This window comes from Danio aesculapii, chromosome 11 (genome assembly GCF_903798145.1).
Source record: "Danio aesculapii chromosome 11, fDanAes4.1, whole genome shotgun sequence".
Taxonomy (NCBI): Eukaryota; Metazoa; Chordata; class Actinopteri; order Cypriniformes; family Danionidae; genus Danio; species Danio aesculapii.
Window position 1 is genome coordinate 34,431,699 of NC_079445.1, and position 21,913 is coordinate 34,453,611.

Genomic DNA, 21,913 nt, shown 5'->3' on the forward strand with positions numbered 1-21,913 from the left:
TATAACTCAGAATTCTGACTTTATAATTCAGAATTGAGACTATAACTAAGAATTCTGACTTAACAACTCGCAATTCTGACTTTATAACTTGCAATTCTGACTTTAAAACACGGAATTGAGACTATAACTCCGAATTCTGACTTTATAACTCGCATTTCTGACTTTATAACTCGGAATTCTGACTTTATAACTCGCAACTAACTTTATGAATCAAAATTCTGACTTTTTATTTTTTTATTTATTATTTTTTTTATTCAGTGGCAGGAACGGGATTCCATAACAAAATCGGCATTGTCAGATTTGAAATATATTATTGAGATGCTATTGAATGTTCAAACTCAAAACGGAGAAAAAAAATGATTACGACACTGCAATTTTAACTTTTTTTGTTTTATTTAAAAAAGCTAAAATTGATATGTTGTTATATTTATTGCATGATTTAAACTGATGTTTTATTTTTAATAGTAAAATTTTACTATTAACCATTTAAATTTGTATTTATTGAATATAAAGCTAGCGTATGAAAAGAAAACTAATCAAATCAGCATGACAACACTGACTTCAATGAAATGACCAACCAGATCTCAACGCATCAACAGTATATAGATGAGCGACAACGCAAACTGTCAGTATAAAAAGAAATCCAGAAGAAAAATGTAGGTGATGACCTGATATTGCTTAGTGGTTCATTTCAGGAGCAACATCTTAAAAAAATTGCATGAAATACAACTCTGCACTGAGACAAGCCTGCAAGCTGAGCACGGTTGAAGGGCGCTGCATAAATTATGCAAATAAAATCGCATCTGGAAAAACAGGAGGGATCTCCGGCAACATATTTTGAGCCTTCCTTGTGCATTTTAAGATGAAAAATGCTGTATTTGTTTCTTAAATTAGCAGCAAAACTCTTAGCAAGTCATGCAGAAGTAATACTGTGAACTAACCAATTCTGAGTGATTTCATTGGCCTGATTTGATTTGAATTGCAATAAAAAGCGACATACAATTTTCAGATATGAAGTCTTCACTTCCTAAAGCTCTATCAATCTGCTGAAATTTCCCAAAGAACACCTAAGACCCCCTTTTCCCCATTCCCAATGCAATTCCCAGTGTCATTGCAAACAAAAATAAAAAGAGATGCCGAGCTGTTGAGTAAATCAGGTCTCAACAGTTGCAGCGATGGATGGACCAGATACTGCGTCAGGAGACATAACACAAACTGCTTTCACAATGTTTGGCCTTCCACAACTGAATCCCCACCTCGATTCTTCCATGGGAAGAGATATGCAAAGTAAAGATGACGTGAATATATATATCATTAATACATCTACGTCGATATATATTTGTAAAAACAAGCTGGCTTGGAAATGACGCTGGATCTCAGATTCGGTGAGCCACTAGAGTTTGGTTTCTTCCGCATGCATTGATGGTTTCTATGCATCTGCATGCAGCCTCCTGTAAAGATGAAGCGCTGCCGGCTACTACTTAAGCACAAAAATCCAGAGCTTCTGTGATATCTGATGGTGATCATCTAAAAGAGCCACGTTTGGTAATGAGTTCAATCGTTTTGCGGTCTACATGATGCTTTAAGGGAATATCGGTGACGAGCCGCATGCCCAGGGGGGGCGGAGCTTTTACAGTTCCCAGCCTGTAAACTCCGCCCATTTAAAAAAGGAAACAATCTTGAGCAGCAGATGTGAAACAAACAAACAAAATGATCCAGGAAGGACAGCTCTCCCTAGCAGGTTTTTGGTCTTTTCAAATTGTTTTGACAGTGTTTACAGAAATCCCTGGTGGTTTGGACGTGCAATACGGAGTGTATATACTGCTGAAAGAAATGCTAGGAAATCGCCTCGATCTGGTAGGAGCAGTCATCTGGAAGTAGGGCGGGTTTGGCTTCAGTAGTGCTCTTGGGTTTGGGGGGCCAGTCAGGATCCACGCTTAGTTCTTGTGCCAGATGCATGTAGCGTGCCTTGGGCACTTTTCTCTGCTGGCAGCACAGCCAGGAGAAGCATTTAGATCCATACATGTCTATTCCTCCCTAGAGACACACACACACACACACACAGTGGCAAGGAGGAACACATGGGAGGAGAAGATATACATATTTTACAAATTTCCTTGACAAGACAGAATTTAAACCTGTAATGGTAAACATGGTAAGTGAAATGAAATTCATATTCATCTGCAGAAACGATGTGAGAGCCTTTGGTTCGTTTTGTCATGCCTCCAAGCACATGCAAGGGAAATGAATGCCTATTTGAATTAATGCCAAAACTCAAACGGTGTGTAAGTTTTTGCTTTAGCTAATCTTAAGCTCCAAATGGCATTAAATAAGAATGTTCCGGGTTCAAATCTATGGCATGCTGTCAGTTACCACAGAAAACAACAACTGGCTTCTACTTTAAAGACAAGCAAATGTGGTGTATAAAAGTTGCATACTTGCAATGCATGTGTAAAAAGTATGTTACGTTTCACGTACGTTTTGTTGTTTGTTTTGTGTTTCGCTTTCTCTTCTCTCTCTTCCATTGTGTACTCTGTCCTGTTTTAGGTGTGCAACCATTGGTCGCGAGGGCTGTCAATCACCATTATGACCCACTTGACGCACCAATCAGGAGCTGGTCCGCCACATATAAAAGGCGTTTGCTTGCGCTGTTCAGCAGAAGCGCTTGGTTCACCATCAAACTCCTCGCTTGTGTCGGTCAGCATGTTCGTTTGTGTTGTATTAATTTGTTGCTGTTGTTTAGTCTCTCTCGTTTAAGTGATCTATTTAGATAAGCTTGTGCAGCTCAATTTATTATTGGGAAGTTGAACGATCTTTATGAGAATTGGATTATCAGATAAACTCTTGTTTTTCTAAAGGCTAACAGTATGCACTTAGCATATTTTTTTGTGTCAGTTTATGTAGGAGTTGTCACATTTGTAATTATGTTTTGGAATAGGTAAGAAGTTTAGTTAAGTGTCGCATACGCTGAAGATTACAGTTTTGTTTCTGCATTTTTCTTTGGTTTGTTAGTGTAGTGGGTGGGGTTTAGTTAGATCATTTTTGTGATATTTATTTCTTTGTTTTGGCAACACTCCTGTTTTTTTTTTTACTTCGATTATTTAAAATTACATCCTAAATGCTTACAGTCATTGTTCGATATGCTCTGTTTAATAAATTGTAAATTTTTGTTTCACTTATCCATTGTGTGTTCTCATTTTCACCTAGCACCATTAGAGACTCACTGAATGTTACATCTCATCCAACTTAATTACTTAACCTAAACGCGTAACCAGTAGGACAGGGATAAAGTTAAAAAGACACTAAATATGTATGCATTGCTTGTGTTAAAGTCCACATGAACCAGAAGCTGTGACCGTTTTTTTTTTTTTTTGTATTGAGACGCAGTTCCTAGAGAAACGGAATTTTAAATGAGAAAACAGTGGGTGTTTAAAGTTGGAGCGTGTAGAGGTTTATCTAACCAGTTTAAGATAATTTGGGACCCATTTAGGAAATATATCCAAGAACATGTTTTATTGTCAAATATAGATCTTGTTCCAGCAAATTGATCCTTTTTCTTTCCTAAGTGCAAAGTAGCGTGATATTGTGTGATGAGATTTTTCTATTTTGGTTTGTTTGTTTGTTGTCATTTTATGGGCTTATGTTAAAACTATCTAGACTTTTTGAAATTATATATATATATATATATATTATATATATATATAATATATATATATATATATATATATATATATATATTATTTATTTATTTATTTATTTATTTATTTTACTGTAATTTGCCATAAAAGTCATAAATAAAAAACAGTTAGAAAACGTTGAATAAAAAAAAACAGAAAACAGTGGTTGCGGCTTGTTTTTTCTACTGCGAGCTGATTGCATGTAGTAAAGTAGGCATTTTATTCCAAAAGATTTGAATGGTTTATTTTATAAGAGTAATTAGAACCTAACTCCTCCTCCTCACCTTTATGTTTGTTGTCAAAACTGACATTTGGAGGGGCGTGGTTAATTATTTTATCCACGCCCAGTACTTCAAAATCAAAATACTGAAAATTTTCTGAAAACAAGCAAAAAGTGCAGATTTTAAGCTTAGATTACAAGCGCAAACATTCTTTTTCTTAATGACATGCACAGTTGAATTGTTCACCACTAAACTGCCAATGTGAGCTAATAAATATATGGTTAGTTTTGATTTCATTTGTACTTTAAAATGGAAATAGTGCGATTAAGATCGCTTACTAACCTTGGAAATAGTGTAACTAATACTGCTTCCTACTAACCTAAGGCACAACATTTTTTATACATCTATTTTAATATAAAATGCGCTGATAAAGATGTATTATTAAAGTAATTTAAATGTTATTTTTTCAAAATGTTAAGTTCAAAAAAATAATAATTTTGGATAGATATTTTATATTAAGTAAGGATTAAGTAAGGCCTTGTTCCATGGACTTCCATTTTAACTTCATTAATTAACACAGTTTTTGCTTTTATAATCTGAAGGAGAAGTCTAAATGATTTTTGTGGTAAAGGATGGCAGGCCACAGATACCGTCAATGGAGACGATTTTAAGCCCGGAACATTCCATTAAAGGAATATTCCAGGTGATCTGAAAATTAAAATGTACTTTAAGAAGCGAAAAGCTTTATCAGTATCAATGTTATTATTCACTAATTTTTTTTTTTCAGGAACTGTAAGCTGAAATGAAATAAAACAAACTCAAAAATTACTTTCTTGGAGACATAGATAAAGTTTAAGTATTAAAATTAGCAAAACGGAAATAAACAAAGCCAGATAAAACAAACATTGAACTATAAATATAAAACAGTTTAAAATATTATTGAATAGAATCATTATCTACATAATAAAGTAATACTAGATAGCACCTGCTTAAAGACACCACAAACGTGTGATGTAACATCTTACATGTGCTTTACAAGATGCAATATCCCACATTAATTAAATCAGTAATCTGTAACCAGACATTTGTCCACCTAGAAAAGTAGCCTCTCACTTTATGATTCAAGCAGTAAACAGTTATATGTGGCACTTGACAGCAGGCCACAGTCTCATTTTGAACCCTGAACATTCCTTTAAAGGAGTATTCAGAGTTATTTAATGTCTATGGCAGCTTGATTAAAGCACAGTTCAAATTACAGTGCAAAGATTTGGGACTGGTAAAATTCTTAAGATGCTTTTGAAGCCTTTTATGCTCACCAGGACAGTGTTTATTTGATCAAAACCTTTTGTGAAACATTATTACTAGAATTTAAATTAAGGGTTCCATTTACAGCAGGCATTATTTCAGTCATCTATGGAGGCTTGTTTCTGCCACAACAGCAAATTTAACTGCAAGTTTTGTTTTCTAAGTCAATATTTAGGGACTAAGTCGAAGAGAAAATTAATGAATGATTATTTAATACTTATCAATATTATAAAATTCATATTTTACAATTCTGACTTTTTTCTTCTATTGAGAATTTTAAGTTAGAATTACAAGATAAAAATAAAAATAAATTAAAAACAAATAAATAAATCGCAATTACAAATGTCGAAGTTGGCATTGCATAATATAAACTCTATAAGTAAACAATTTACATAACATAAAACAACAATAAACATAAAACTCTATAAACAAACAATTTTGAGAATTTTAGAAATAAAAAAGGACAAGTTAAAATTGAGAGAAAAAAAAAATTTTTTTCAAACTATTGCAAGATTTTTTTTGCATTATCGCCTAAACATAAACCATTTAAAAGAAATATTTATGCAACTCCGAGAAAAAAAGGTAGAATTGCAAGATGTCATTTCAGAAATAAAACATAAGGTAAAAAAAATAATAATAAAAATAAATAAAATAAAAAAAATAAAATCAATAAAAAAAATTTTTGCGCGTTATTGTCTAAACACAAATCAGTTACAAGAAATATTTATGCAACTCTTAGAACAAAAGTTAGAATTGCAAGAAGTACAGAAATGGAAAAAATAAAACGCAATTACAAATTTTAAAGTAAGTATTGCATATATAAACTCTATAAACAAACAATTTACATAATGCACATAAAATAACATTAAACATAAAACTTAGATTTTGAGAAACTCAAATTCCAAACTAGAGACAAAAGTCTAAAATGAGAGGAAAAAAATATAACTCAATTGTTGTCAATTGTTCCATTATTGTCTAAACAAAATCAGTTTCAAGAAATATTTATGAGCTCTGAGAAAAAAAAGTTAGAATTGCAAGATGCAAGTTCAGAAATGAAAAAATAAATAAATAAAATCGAAATTAGAAATATCAAAGTCGGTACTGCATAATATAAACTCCATACACAAACAATTTAGATAACAATAAACATAAAATAACAATAAACAAAAAAATGTGAAGTTTGAGAATTTTAAGAAACTCAAATTCCAAAAATAGAGTTAAAATTGAGGAAGAAAAATATACTTTTGTGTTATTGTCTAAACATAAATCTGTTTACGCAATTCTGAAATTTATGCAACTCTGAGAAAAGTTATTTTTGAACTTGTTGCAATTCTGGGGAAAAAATGGCAATTACAAATATCGAAATCGGTATTGCTTAATATAAACTCTATAAACAAACAATTTACATAAAAATAAACATAAAATAACAGTAAACATTAAAAAAACAACGTTGAGAATTGAGAATTTTGAGAAAACTCCAATATCTCAAAAAGAGACAAAAGTCAAAATTGAGAAAAAAATAAATAAAATTTTTTACCTCAATTGTAAGTTTTTTTTTTTGCGTTACTGCCCAAACAAAAATCATATAACTATAAGCAATTGCACAAAATAAAGGTGCAATTTTGAGAAAAAAAATTGCAAGACGTGAACTGAATTGTGAGAATTAATCTATTAATTCTAAAATTAAATTGAATTTTGCAATAAAGATTTACAATCATTATTTTTATTTTATTCCTGCATCAGAAACGAGCCTCCATCATCTGAAAGGATACCTGAAAATCTGACCAGTCATATGCCAATAAACTCAACACTGAAGTTAAGAACCAGAAAAACCAGAAGCAGCTTTCCACAGACATTAAACTTGCAAAAACCCAGAATATCCTTAAACCCAAAACCAGAAGCTTCATCGACACAAAACACAACATATCAGAACTTTAGTGCAAGTTTTGACCGTGTTAGACGTGTTAGGACATTGCTCATTTAGCCACATACCTGCACCGTCATCCCAAACACGCGTTTAACCAAGACGGCGTAGCGCACACACGTATGCAGTAGTTGCAACTACAGAAGGAGCATTAGAGGAAAATGGGGGGGAAGTGGGGTAATCAGAGTCCCCACAAGGGGGCACTAGAGAGCGTTCAGAAAAATCATGTTGGCGCATGCAAGGCCAAACGTTAAAACAGAGTGTTGGGTGTGAGGGAGAGAGAAAGGAGGAAGGATAGTGGGGAAAAAGTGAAAGTGAGAGGGAGGGAAAAAGGCGGAGTGGACACCAGGAAGTGAAAAGGCAACGGTGAACTGAAGTGTCAGATTTTTTCCCAACCTGTGGTATCGGGCCTGCAGGGGAGACGCCATAGCTTCCCTGCTTGTCCTCTGCTGAACACATGCTTCCATAGATGACGTCAAGCACGACGGTCTAAAGAATAATCGCAGTAGGGCGGAAAGAATGAAGAGAGCTACGGATCACATGGCTAGCAAAGATTTATGGTCATCATTTTGTGTCTGCTTGTTCCTGGTCAAGAGCAAAACTAAATACATTGCTTGAAAGGGCAGTGATTTATTCTCTTATTATTTTTTGGACTGTGTGTTAGTTCAGGAGAAACAGAAGAGGGCAGGAGATTTATGTTGGTTTAGAGCTGCACGATTAAATGCGTTCTTGATTCAAAGAATTGTGGGATCTTATTCCTAAATGACAATGTCTATTACACTTTTGGCGATAGAATCACCGCAGATCTCTATTTGACCCACAGTTGTCATGTATGATTATTTATTATTTGTGTGTTATGAAAAGTTGCATTTTTCCGTAAGTATTGGGATAACAGCTTGTAGTTTTGATATAAAGGCGTCTACGGTAGTAATTAAAAGTGTAATCTTGAAGTGTTACTGTGCGTTCACACCGAAGGTGGCAAGATCGTCAAAGTAGCCGAAAGCAATTCATTTCTAATGGGAGCCAGTGGCGATAAGTGGCAAGGAGTGGTGTGGCATGTCTTCGCGGTATGGGTGTTGAGGAGAGTTGAAATCAAGTCAACTTTATGGTATGAGTTATGACTAGGGCCAGACAGAATCTGCTGACATTTTTGCTATTTCTGTGCAGAATTGTGTTAAAAATCTGCGGATTTATGCAGAATTATTTAGGAGTATCATTTGTAAATCTTAATATATGAAATAAAAAGTAATACATTTTAACTTTTATTCAATGTTTACAATGCAATCCAATTAGATCCACTTATTTAACTTATACTTATTTAACAAAGCAAGTCTCTCATATACTATATCTACTAAAGACAGAAAACATAACTTTACAGACTGAATTTTTAAATAAATCATATGAATATTTTTATAATAGTCAATAATAGTACTGTAATTAATTTAGAAACTGAATAATATAAATTTACACACATTTACACAAGTAAATAAACAATCAATGATAGGCTGAAAATCTGCGGAATACTGCGTGTGCAGATTCCGTGTGGGCCTAGTTATGACATGGTTTAGCAGCAATCAATCGGACTGTTGAACTCTACCGCTTGAGAGGATTCCAGAGAACACGGTCACTATGAACTTGGTTCCGACCACAGTTGTTCCAAGGCTTTGATTATTGTGGTTGCCAGATTTCCAACTGTTTACGATGTTTTCTTAGAGGGACATCCTATAAAAAATAGTTACTGCCGAGTTGATGGCCATTAATATATATGTATATTTCTTCAACCCTATTTCTAAACATAACCCATTTCTATTAACTGATTTACTGAAACAGTGTCAGTTCAGTTTTCAAGATTTAAGTTCAGTTTAGCTCAGTTCAGTGTGGTTTAATAATCACTACTGAGAGTCCAACACTGAAGAGCAAATCCATCGATGCGCAGCTCTACAGATCCCGAACCATGCAAGCCAGTGGCGACAGCGGCGAGGAAAAAAAACTTCACCAATTGACGAAAGTGAAGAATTAAAAACCTCGAGAGAAACCAGACTCAGTTGGGCACGACCATTTCTCCTAGTGGCCAAACGTCTTGTGCAGAGCTGAAGTCTAGGCACTGGAGACTGCAGCTCTGCACAAGACGATTGGCAAATCATGGCAAAGATTTTCTCTGCAACATTTTTATGCTAGCAAGCATGTTTTTGTAGGAATGTAACTGATTTGCTGATATGCTGCAACGCCCCCTTTAAATACGAGATCAATGTAGCGAAATTTGACGCTCTTACCAGCGGAGCAGTAAGGCAGACAGCATTGTTGCCAGGGCGGCCAGAGCACACTCTCAAAGTGACGCTCTCGCCACCTTCGGTGTGACGCACAAGCAAATTTAATTTATACACTACTAAATGTCATTAGTAGTTTACAGAATAAAACTTAAATTATGTTCCAGAATTTTTAAGTTAAGTTTAAGTCATTACTCTTTTTTCTTTAGTTATAGATTTAAAGGCACAGTATGCAATTTACCACTAGAGGGCGTGTGTTCATACAAACAAAGGCATCATCTGATGACACGTAACACTCAGAGGCTGTTTCCCATGACAACGATGTAGCCAAAAACACAAAAGTTATTTCTTTCACGTTTACACCACAACTTTTTCAAAATTATTTTTAAATCAACACTGCCCTAAACACTTGACAACGGTGGGATTTTCAAAACTTTTACTTTGAAACCATTTCTGATTTATTTTGCCTGAAAATGTTGAGTAAACAACTGTTGTGTTTATACATTCTACACAACTCATGTTTATGCTAAGGTATTCAAAACTTATTACCATGGTAGTATGTAGGGTGTATGATGTCATTAGCACTAGTTAAAATTGAACATTGGGGATAACGACAGTACATAAGCTAAACCCATTACATCCCATCCTTAAGGGGCGTCAGCATCAATGCTTTCAATTCACTTTGAATGGGTGACGTCAAGCATTGCCGAACTGAATTGTGGATCCGTTGGTGCCGCTTCATCAGCGTTGCTCGCTGCAGAAGTTGGGATTTCTCAACTTTCCAAACACCAATGGAAGCATCAGCCAATCAGATCGCTTTATGCAAATACTCCAGCTCATACAGCAGCTGATTACGGACTAATTTTAATGGCTGATGCTGCTATGACGATCGCGTCAGCCCCAACTTCAGACAAGCGCTGATGCTGAAGCCCCGTGTGAATCGGGCGTAACCATTTTGTATATTTAACTAAACAAATCTTACATATTGTGCCTTTAAGTTAGAACTACAGGTTAATACATGCTCTGTTGGACTAGCTGTCTATTCAAAAAATCATGGGAGTATCATCTTCATTTCAAACGTCTAACCAGAATCGTGCAGCTCTACTTTATTCTGGACCAAAGTCAATGAGCATAACGAGATCACATGATTGGCTGCTGAACTCCAGTGTTCTATTGATTGACAGGTGAAAGAGATCAGCTGAAAGGGGCGTGACCTTTCGTCAACACCAGGAAGTAGTCAGGATCTAAAAGGCAAAGCAAACAGCCGCTATGCTACTACAATAATTGCTGGTATGTCTGAATCATGGCAAGAATAATTGACCCTTTCTTAGGGCTGGATTCAGAGGCAGAGGAAGCTGCTGATGATGCTGCTGCTGCTAAATCAGACGCGCTGTACAATTCGCCACTGTATCTGGTCAAAATTAAACTTGTCCTGTATATCAGCCTTAGCAGAGCAGATACCATTAAGCTTGAATAGAGATGGGAAAAATGGTTAGAAATTTACTTGATTCTTATACATTTTAATGATCAGAATAAATTATTTTAACATTACATGAAATATTTCTTAGTCAAGTTGATTGCAATTAAAAAAATAATAAAACAAATAGAGCTGCTTACTATATTAAAAGTAATGTGTGAGCCATTTTTAAGTTCATTCGAGTCATTATATTATATTATAAAATTGAAATAGATTTATATCTATATGTATATTATTTATTTATTTTTAAATAACCAGCTTTTAATTCCAAACTAATTGTTGTCTATGTAGAAGTTAATGTATTACCCATCAAATGAAATACATTCATTGGCTTGCAGCAAGAGCAGTGTTATGACCCAGGCTGAAGGGTCTACTACACCTGACTATCACATCCTATCAGTAAAATGATCATCTTTAATACAGTATAGTACTAATTACCCCAAATATATACTGTGTATGAGCTAAAAATATAATTGGCTAACCATTTCAATCCCCCAACCTTGACCAGATTAAAATGCACTTGTTTTATTATGTGAATACCATGTCTTATGCTTACCTCAATAATGACAGACACTATGGTGTTGGCCAGTATTATAATCACCATAGACACACGCCAGCTCAAAGGAACACACACCAGCTGAGGAGAACGTGGACAGCGTTAGAAAAATCTAATAAAACCATGTTCAACAGCTCAGAAAGGTTAAAAACGAAAGACGTCAAATAAATGAAAATTAATATTTGTGAAAACCATGATACGTTTTGATGCAGCATAATTGTTTTTCATTTCTAATCAACCCCAAAATGTCTGACTAATAGTTTTGTCTAGATTGTAGAAGGGCCTGAGCGACTTTTATCAAAGCTAATGGACATATACACTCACCAGCCACTTTATTAGGTACACCTTACTAGTACCTGATTGGACACCCTTTTGCCTTAAGAACGCATTAATTATTCGTGGCATAGATTCAACAAGGTACTGAAAAGATTTTTAGTCCATATTGACATGATAGCATCACACAGTTGCTGCAGATTTGCCGCCTGCACATCTATGATGCGAATCTCCTGATGCACCACATCCCAAAGGGGCTCTATTGGATTGAGGTCTGGTGACAGTGGAGGCCATTTGAGTACAGTGACTCATTGTCATGTTTAAGAAACCAGTCTGAGATGATTCACGCTTTATGACATGGTGCGTTATCCTGCTGGATGTAGCCATCGAAAAATTGGTTCACTGTGGTCATAAAGGGATAGACATGGTCAGCAATAATACTCCGGTACGGCTCGGCTGAAAGTGTGCCAAGAAAATATCCCCATTTTACGGCCACAGAACTGCCACTCACTGAATATTTCTCTTTTTTGGACCATTCTCTATAAACCCTAGAGATGGTTTGTACGTGAAAATTTAAGAAGATCAGCAGTTTCTGAAATACTGACACCAGCCAGCCTGGCACCAACAACCATGCCACATTCAAAGTCACTTAAATCACCTTTTTTCCCAATTAGGATACTTGGCTTGAACCGTAGCAGATCGTCTTGACCATGTCTACATGCCTAAATGCATTGAGTTGCTGCCATGAGATTGGCTGATTAGAAATTTGCGTTAACGAGCTAGTTGGAGAGGTGTACCTAATAAAGTGTCCAGTAAGTGTATCATCTGAATGACTCCAAAATATAAAGATGCAAACATACCTCCAAAAACTGGTAGATTCCAGAGATTGGGAAAAACATGATGAAAAACATGAAAATGACAAGAATTAAAGCGGAGAGGACAAATGGCCCTGAAAAAGAAAGAAAAAAAAATCCTCAGACAACTAGAAACACAATTAATGTACTGTAACTAAGAAATAGATTTCCTTTGGTATTAAAAGAGACTGGTATTATATATATTATATAGACCCTTTTTATATGATGTAAAATAGGTTTCTGTTATCCCTAGATGTGTATGTGAAGTTTCAGCTGAAAAATAACAGACAAGATATTTTTAGAAGTCTTTAAAACGGCCCCTTTTAGGATTTGATTCAAATTACACTGTTTTGGTGTCTGTCTCTTTAAATTTAAATAAGCCATTTTCAAAAGAGGGCGGAGCTACAAATGCCTGTGTCAGCATAGTGGCAGATTCAAAAACAAGACTAACGTCTTACGCTAATGAGAGGAGAGATAGTCATTAATGGGCGGGGCTTTCCCCCTCTGATGACAAGTACAAATAAAGAATGTCGATCAAAGTGTTCCTGCAGACTGTTTTAATCAAGTGTGATTCTAAAAACAGAATTTATAATAATGATTTTTTACATTTTAATAGTGCTGTTTCTGGACTCTTAAAGCACTTTACACATTTTTGGGTGGGAATCTCCTCATCCACCCAGTGTGCAGCATGCACCTGGATAACGCGATGGCAGCCATATTGTGCCATACATCACACACCAGCTAATTGGTGAAGAGGAGACACAGTGATGAAGCCATTTATAATAGGGGGATGGTTAGGAGGCCATGTATGGACAAAGCCAGTGGCCAAATTCAGGCCAGGATGCCAGAGTTAACCCCTACTCTTTTTCGAAGGACATCCTGGGATTTTTAACGACCACAGAAAGTCGGGACCTCGGTTTAACGTCTCATCCAAAAGATGGCACTCACTGAGAAGTAAAGAGTCCCCGTCAATATACTCGGGTGTTAGGACCCACACAGACCACAGGTTGGGCACCCTCTGCTGGTCGCACAAACACCACTTACGGCAGCAACCTAGCTTTCCCATGTGGTCTCCCATCAAGGTACTGACCAGGCGCAGCCCTGCTTAGCTTCAGTGGTGACCATGTGCAGAGATGCAGAGACCTAACTGCCAGCTATTAATAAATTGATTAGATTAGATGCTGGTTATCTTCACACACTGTTGCCACACAACTGTGTTTAAACCTCTTATAAACGTGATTTTTGCATTAATATTAATATAGCAACATCGTGTTTTTTTTTTGTATTGTATTGTATCCCAAACTGTAATATTTTTGCATCTATTTCACACAATTTGAAATGTTGTTGTTGTTAATGGATTATAATATTGTGGCTGATTAAAATTAGGTATTTGACAAAAACGACAACTCGAATAAGAATAAAAAAATGCTCTCATGAGGGTAAAATATGACATATTTTCCAGTTAATAAGTTGATTTCAGACTCTCAAAGACAGCTTTGTTAGTTGTCTGTCATGCTGAACGCATCAATATTCATCCTTACAGTTCTTGTAGCTGGGCTGGCGGAAAGGTTTTCCTTTGGAGAAGACGATGGCAACAATGAGGATACTGAAACGAGGAGATGAAGAACAGCGTAGGTGTTCACATCGTTGACTATATTTTCTTCTTAGTCCCGGTGGAGTTACTGTAGTTATCCATGGTGATGAGGAAGAGAGCAGTTGTAGAAACTGTAAATAAAAGAAGCAAATTAAAAACAAATAAAAGTACATTATAGGCAAGCACGCACTACACCGTCAGACACAAACAAATGTGGACAGTCACACCTGTCCTAATTACACACAACAAGATTCCAGTGACAAGCAATTTAGATGTCAGCACCAAACCATTTAATATCAAACACTGTACTCCTGGTGAAATGGTGAGGGATATAATCTAATTAATACACAGTTAAGCTATTTAACATGATTATAATTACAACAGGGTACTAAATTCCTTTAATGACTTATTAATGTGCGCATGATCTAGAAGGACGTGTTCAGAACACTGATGGCAGTCAGTCACTAACAGTAACCGTGGTAAACATGCGTTCATGAATGTAAGTTGATTTATGCTCCTTTTATATTTTCACTACAAACTGAACTACACTGTTCCTATTACTATGACCTTTTATGTGAAGCTGCTTTGACACAATCTACATTGTATAAGCGCTATACAAATAAAGGTGAATTGAATTGAATTGAATCCTTTATTTTTATATAGAGTAATCCGTTTATCATGTTATAGTGATCCTGCTAAGGCATGGTTGACTGATATTATTAGTTCATTTTAGAGTTTCCTGCGCCTATATTTAGCACCTATCAAGTCAAATTTATATTCATGTTAATTTAAAATGTATGCTGAAATAAATGTGTTACTGTATACAGACAGATTCTGATAAGTTATTTATATCAGATTAAACACACATATTACCCATCTGTTCATTTGAGAACTGTAAAATACTAGAGGATGTAAAGTGCCACATTGTGAAGAGATCAAACATTAAACATCATCTGTCTCCTGTCACACTTCTGGCTGGGGCTACGTAGTGGACTAGCATTCCTCCCAGATAAAATGAGTATTCAATTGTTTATATTTGCTGAGTGAGTGATATGTTGGTTTTGAGTCACTGACTTTCATTTACAAACAGTTTGTTAGTTATGTTATTTTTAAATATTGTTATTTGCTTTATTTTATTTTATATCTGCTACTGCTTTCTGTAGTATGACAATAAATGTCATGTAAAATGGTGTTTAAGCTCACATGGCAGCATTCTGTTCCTGAGGAGCTCATTGTCATTAGAAGTTTATGGTGTTGTTTTGCCGCGACATCAATGAAATACAAAACAGACCCAGTCTGTTGTGATTGGTCGACTGCATTCATCTTGAGACAGTGAGAAATGCCCAGCACAGCTTATCAACAAGTAGTCAGGAGTGTATGTGTGAGCCCAATGCAGGAGTGCATTAAAGCAATGCAGTTTAACACCAGCATTTTGCTCTATTCTTAACCACAAGTAAAAACAGTGACACATTCACTTTAATCCACACAGTAGCAAAAACTGAACATTTTTGAAACTTGACCGCTGCACGCGTGTAAGAACAGCTGATGGTGGCCATAAGCAACAACAAACAGCAGTGGATCGCGAGCTCACAAAGCATTTAAATCCATAAACAAATCGGCACGCATCACTGTTTTAGACGCGATATGTGAATATAAAGAGTAACCAGATACAGTACAAGCGGTTACAAGCAACAAAAAAACAGTTATATACATAATTTGCAAGCTAGAGAAACCATTTAAGCAACCATTTTAAAAATCGCACTTATGTACACTTGTGAAATGGAGGAAGAAACTGATCCATGATCCACTGATCCATGTACCGATAAAGCTCCTGTCAAGCTCTGACAAAGTTCCATACATCAATAGTCTTTTCTGACCCTTCCTTTAACAAACGGCCAACAATCCTGCATTGTAAGCATGTAGATTACTGAAGCACTCGTCAGAAAAATGCCGGGAACACGGCACCAAGGCTGGAGCTATAATGCTGAGGTATTTTTGCGAAAATAAACTTCACCACCTGACTCTTCACAGCCTCATCTTGGAGTAGGGAAAACAACACTAACTTTCCTCATACTTCAGAGCACAGTGTCTTCGCTATTTGATTCAACCTTATAAAAATCTGCTCAGTGTTTGTAGTCTTCTTTTTCTTGCTACAGTGTTTGTGGGCAGGGGCCAGGGGTTTCAATTTTCCTGGGACTGCGCGCAGCAAATGGGCAGGCTTGAGTTTTGTATCGATGTCACGCAGACACTGCTAAAGACTCGTACCACACTCATTCATTCGAACCACTATGAGTCAACTCTTTTATAGATGAATCAATAGTTTTAAACATGGTGGACTTTCAGATTTAAGCCTTAGCTGGATATTTCACTTCACTTAAAGCTGTGTTACTGCATGGAAGGTCATTTTCAAAAACCCATAATAGGGGCTTTTTAAGATCTTTTCATGTTAAACGAGTTTATAGCAATAACATTTTATCGGTGCCGCATCACGTGAGACATGGTGTCAAGAGATTATTCAATATGTGATTCATATATTCAGATACAAACCATCTCCTACATTCATCAGCAAACATCAGTAGGAGTGATTAATTTTAAAAACTGCAGTGTTGAACTGAGCTTATAAGACAGATCTTTTACAATATGAAGAGCGCTTGAATGATCTGCAGTGGCACTAATGAGTAGCAGAGGTCAGACTCACTCAGGCTTGGAGTACCAGTCCAGCCTTTGGATCAGGAGGAAGGAAATGATCTGGAAAGCCAGGCAGATGAGGATCTGCGTGAGGACTGAGAAGAGGAGAGGACCTGAGACCAGGCCGGAGGGAGGCCTGCGGGCCACCAGTTCCTTCCATGCAGAGTTCAAACTCACTGGGAGCGAGAGAGAGAAAAAAAGAATCATCCAATACACACTGCATACAACTGATACAGTAACTCAATGTCATTCCAAATTAAACTGCAACCAACATGAAAACAGAATTACTATTACTATTTGTTTCGTGAAATTCGTAAAAAAAAATTTGAATCTAAAATGAGCGAATGTCATCTAAAAAAAAATATGAATTGAAAATAATGAATTGTGACCATTCATTTACACGACCACAACATTTCTGAGGTCTATAACAGACATTTGTAAAAGAATAAATTTTTTTGAAAATAATGCTAATTTTGCCTTCATTTCAACTTTCAAAAATGATGGACTACAGGACTGTGTGTGCAGGTTGATCATTTGTATTGAATATTTTTAAAGATGCAACACATTGGCATAACACTGTAATTGTTGCTGCACCATTTATTTATTTTTTTATATAATTTATCATTTACATTAGAATTTTAGATTCATTATTAAACATTACATTTATAAAATCTGTAAGTGTTTCATTTTATTTTAGTTGCCTGTTGTACTTTACTTAATGATATGACATTACAAAGCAACAATATTTTGATCATTTGATGTGGTGCAACATTTAGTCAAATGTGAAATATTTATGTACCTGATCCTACCCCCACATGATCAAGTGCATATTATTCTAAAGAAAATGTTTATATATAATTATACTCCTGTAACAAATTAGCTTTTTGGTCTTATTTAATATGAATTAATAATTAATATTATTGCTAACTTTGATGATGGAATGTAAAACTCAACCTGAATATTCAATGACTTTAAAATATCACATTTGCTGCATTGAGAAATAGACTGAGGCCCCCTTTACACTCATACGGTTTTAAACGGGTTTAAAATGAAATGAAACGATCCATGTCCACCCTTAGCGTTTCATCCAACGTTTCTGAAAAAAAAAAAATCTTCGTCCACACTATACCTCTGAAAACGCACATCACATGACCACACACACACTCTGGCATGCGCTGCAGTGTATATGCGGACATCTAAGCCCCAGGCAGTCAGAGGGTGCTTTGAGCACCCTCCCCAGGTGGGAGCAGTGCATATCGGACAGTTCATCAAGGATCTACCGCTGGACTTCAACTCACTATAGTTGTTAACGTGATATCTAATTCATCTAGTCTCTATCTAAGGTCTCTTTGGTCTTTCGAATCTGTTATTTGTTCTCAGGTAAAGTGTTTTGGCAAAAGATAAGTTACAGTAATATATTAATTGTGTAACCATGTACACTAATTCTGCATATTGAAACAACGCAAAAGTCTGAACTTACAAGGAAAGGATGCAAGTCTGAACTTTGTGTACTTATATTGAGAAAAAGTCCCAATCAGATAGGCGAATGTCTGCAGTTATGTCTCCGTTTTCAGATGTCTTCATTTTCCCCCATCCACAATAACATGGAGCAAAGTTTTAAAACCAAAACGGCCTCTTCAGCGTTTCCAAAAGCCCCGAAACTCTGGGGTAGTGTGGACGGAAGGCGTAACCGTAGCAAAAGTTATGCGTCTTAAAACTAAAATGTATTAGTGTAGTGTAAACAGGGTCTGAGGAGGTTGAAAAGTTCACAGTATATGTTCAGAATCCATTATGACTAAAATGTGAAATGCAGAACAGACATTAGAAATGGCACTTACGGTGAAGACAATCAGAAGAATGATGGCCATGTCTATGAAGAGAAACTGGAAGTCACCCAGGTTACTGCCAATCTGAAATGCATCATTAATACATCAGACACATAGAAGACACATCACAAGTCAACTAATGAACTTCAGTTACTCACTTTAAGCATGAAAACCCCTGTAAAAGAAGTAGAACTACTACAGAAAGCTGTTCTACAATAGTTGCGGAGGAAATGCTGAGCTTACGGAGTAGAGCAGTGCGACGCTGAGGCATTGAATAATACTGTAGAGAGCCATGAACTTGAACACACAGAAGGAGGTGATGAGAGCCGCTCTGCCTTCTCTGTGGAGAAGCAACACGTACTGTTTGAGACTACACACAAACAGGACACTGAAATGTGGTTCTTGAAAAACTCAGTCGACAGTGTTTGTGCTCCAGGAAGTTGTGATTGGTCGTGACAGCTCACCTGATGAGGTTGGGCACGCAGGTGATGCTGGGAGTTGTGGAGGTGAAAGGAGACGCCACTGAAGCCTCCAGTTCTGACAGTGAGATCCCAGCATGAGCTCTCTTCAGTGCCTGAGCAAAACACACACAGACATTCATCAGTAATGCAGTCCACAACACAGAGACGACATGTCAAAAACACAATAAAAACCAAACTCACCCCGCAGTCATTCGCTCCATCGCCACACATTCCTACAAAATAACTGCAGCAGAGGGAAAAACAAGTTAGTACAACTACACTTTCTCTTTTGAATATATAGTTGAAGTCTGAATTATATGTCCCCTGTATTTTTCCCCAATTTAATGTTTAATGGAAAGATTTTTTTAAAATACATTTCTCAACATAATAGTTTTAAGAACTGATTTCTAATAACTGATTTCTTTTATCTTTGCCATGATGACAGTAAATAATAGTTGACTAGATGTTTTTAAGATACTAGTTTTCAGCTAAAAGTGACATGTAAAGACTTTAGGCAAGATAGAGTAATTAGGCAAGTTATTGTATAACGATGAATTGTTCTTAGACAATTGGAAACAAATATTACTTAAGTGGGCTAATAATATTGACCTTAAAACGGTTTTGTAAAAAATTAAAAACTGCTAATTACACTAGCCGAAATAAAACATATAAAATTTAGAAAAAATATATATCAGAAATACTGTGAAAAATACCTTCCTCTGTTAAACAATTTGGGCAATATTAAAAATTCACAGGAGGGCTCATAATTTTGCCTTTGCCTACTATACATTTATCTAAGCTTATAAAGGCTTTTTATTGTCAGTTAAAACAGTAATTCTGTGAATATTACAATTTAAAATAACCAATTTCTATTTAAATATATTTATAAATGCAATTTATCATTACTCCAGTCTTCAGTGTCACATGATCCTTCAGAAATCATTTTAATATGATGATTTGGTGCTCATAAAGTATTTATTATAATTAACAAAGTTCATTAAAGTCCACATGAGCCAGAAGTTCCAGAAGACGACGGTAATTATTTTCTTTATTCTCTATTTCCACTTGGGGATACTCATCCGAGGTCTCTAAAGATTATGCAGTGCCACTGATGCGATCCAAGACCGATGAAGAAATGCAAGGTGTCCATAATCCTGGAGCAGGCCGTATCCTGAGCTGATGCTGTGGCGGTCATGGAGGAGCGGAGAGCATAAGACTGATTTCTGAAAAACCCCATTGACAGACGAGTCACCTCCGATGACCTACTTACACCCGTAGTTCTCCATAATGGACGTCCAGCGTTCTCCAGCCTCTAGAGCCTAGACTGCAGCGCTGCATGAGAAATTTGGCCAGAGGAGAAATAGTCGTGCTCTACAGAGCCTGGTTTCTCTCTAGCTTTTTTCCTTCACTTTTGTCAATTGGTGAAGTTTTGTTCCTCGTCACTGGCTTGCTTGGTTTGGGATTTGTGGAGCTGTGCATCGATGGATTTGCTCTCAGTGTTTGGACTTCCAACAGTGAAATTTAAACCACATGAACTGAACTGAACTTTAACTCTGAAAACTGGACTGACACAGTTTCAACTGACTAGAACTTCTATGTTAAGCTGCTTTGACAAAATCTACATTGAATTGAAGTGATTATACATGATAAATTGAATTGAAGTTACTGAACTTTTAACAGTAAGTTGATGTACTTCCAACTGCAACTGAATATTGTGTAGGGGCGGGGCTTTCTTTTTGAGAATCATTTCCTTGTAACAGTAAGAGGAATGTAGTTAAGAATATTAAAAGTCAGACTAAAATTAAAGATTACCCAAACAAACTTTCATTCCAGTGGCACAGTGGCTAGCACTGTCACCTCACTGCAAGAAGGTCTCTGGTTCGAGTCCCGGCTGGCCAGTTGGCATTTCTGTGTGGAGTTAGCATGTTCTCTCGTATCGTGTGGGTTTCCTCCGGGTGCACTAAGGTGAATTGGATGAACTAATTTGGCAGTAGTGTGTGTGAATGTGATAGTGTATGGGTGTTTCCCAGTAATGGGTTGTGGGGAAAGGCGGTTCATTCTGCTGTGGTAACCCGGATTATATAGGACTAAGCCGAAGGAAAATGAATGAATGAACTTTTTTCCAGCAGATTAAATTTGCACAGATGAATTGTTGCCCTAAAAAAATTATGTGCGCTAGCAAAAATAAACATTGTAAATTTGATTTCACAGACTTTGAGTATGGTTTGTGGTGTGTGTGTGTGTATGTTAATACTCACTCTACACTTTCTAAAGTCTCCACAAGCTGAGTCTTCTGGTCAGGTGCCATCCTTGCAAACACAGTCCCATGAAGCACCAGCTACACCATGAAAACATTGTAATAAAAATGTGACATTCACAGAGATACAGTGTAGGGGGAATTAACAGTCTGCCAACCTTCTGCAGTAGGTCCTGGAAATGCTCGATAATTACAGCGAAAGATTTTCCGCTCATGGCGAAGTGATACTGTTCCTGAGATCGGACTCTCCACAGAATGACCATCTTCCAAAATAATCTCCACCTCCTGAAAACACAGAGCACAAGTGGTGAGAGATCATGAAGCTACAGTTTTGTGCTTCATCCGTGGTAATTTATGAAGATTTTTCATGTACACTGGCAATCAAAGGTTTGATATTAAGATTTTTTTAAAATTATTTTTGAAAGAAGTCTATTAAACACATCAAAGATGATCAAAAATTACAGCAAAACAAACAAAGTACTTTAATTTTTGTGATGCAGAGCAGAATCGTTTGTCAGCATTATTATTGCAGT

General features: G+C 36.2%; 2 protein-coding genes across 2 annotated transcripts; both read right to left on the reverse strand.

Moving 5' to 3' along the window:
- Nucleotides 1–1,738: 1,738 nt before the first annotated feature.
- LOC130236944 (polyamine-transporting ATPase 13A3-like) lies at nt 1,739–17,006 on the reverse strand. Its single transcript, XM_056467704.1, has 5 exons — nt 16,847–17,006; nt 14,096–14,279; nt 12,561–12,649; nt 11,428–11,508; nt 1,739–2,037 (listed from the first exon to the last, which is right to left on the reverse strand). The coding sequence occupies exons 3-5, from the start codon at nt 12,609–12,611 to the stop codon at nt 1,837–1,839; spliced, it is 333 nt and encodes a 110-aa protein (XP_056323679.1). The 5' UTR covers nt 12,612–12,649; nt 14,096–14,279; nt 16,847–17,006; the 3' UTR covers nt 1,739–1,836.
- LOC130237094 (polyamine-transporting ATPase 13A3-like) lies at nt 14,079–21,643 on the reverse strand. Its single transcript, XM_056467900.1, has 8 exons — nt 21,539–21,643; nt 21,382–21,461; nt 19,325–19,367; nt 19,127–19,236; nt 18,906–19,002; nt 18,671–18,746; nt 16,847–17,012; nt 14,079–14,160 (listed from the first exon to the last, which is right to left on the reverse strand). The coding sequence occupies exons 1-8, from the start codon at nt 21,641–21,643 to the stop codon at nt 14,079–14,081; spliced, it is 759 nt and encodes a 252-aa protein (XP_056323875.1).
- Between the last annotated feature and the right edge of the window lie 270 nt (nt 21,644–21,913).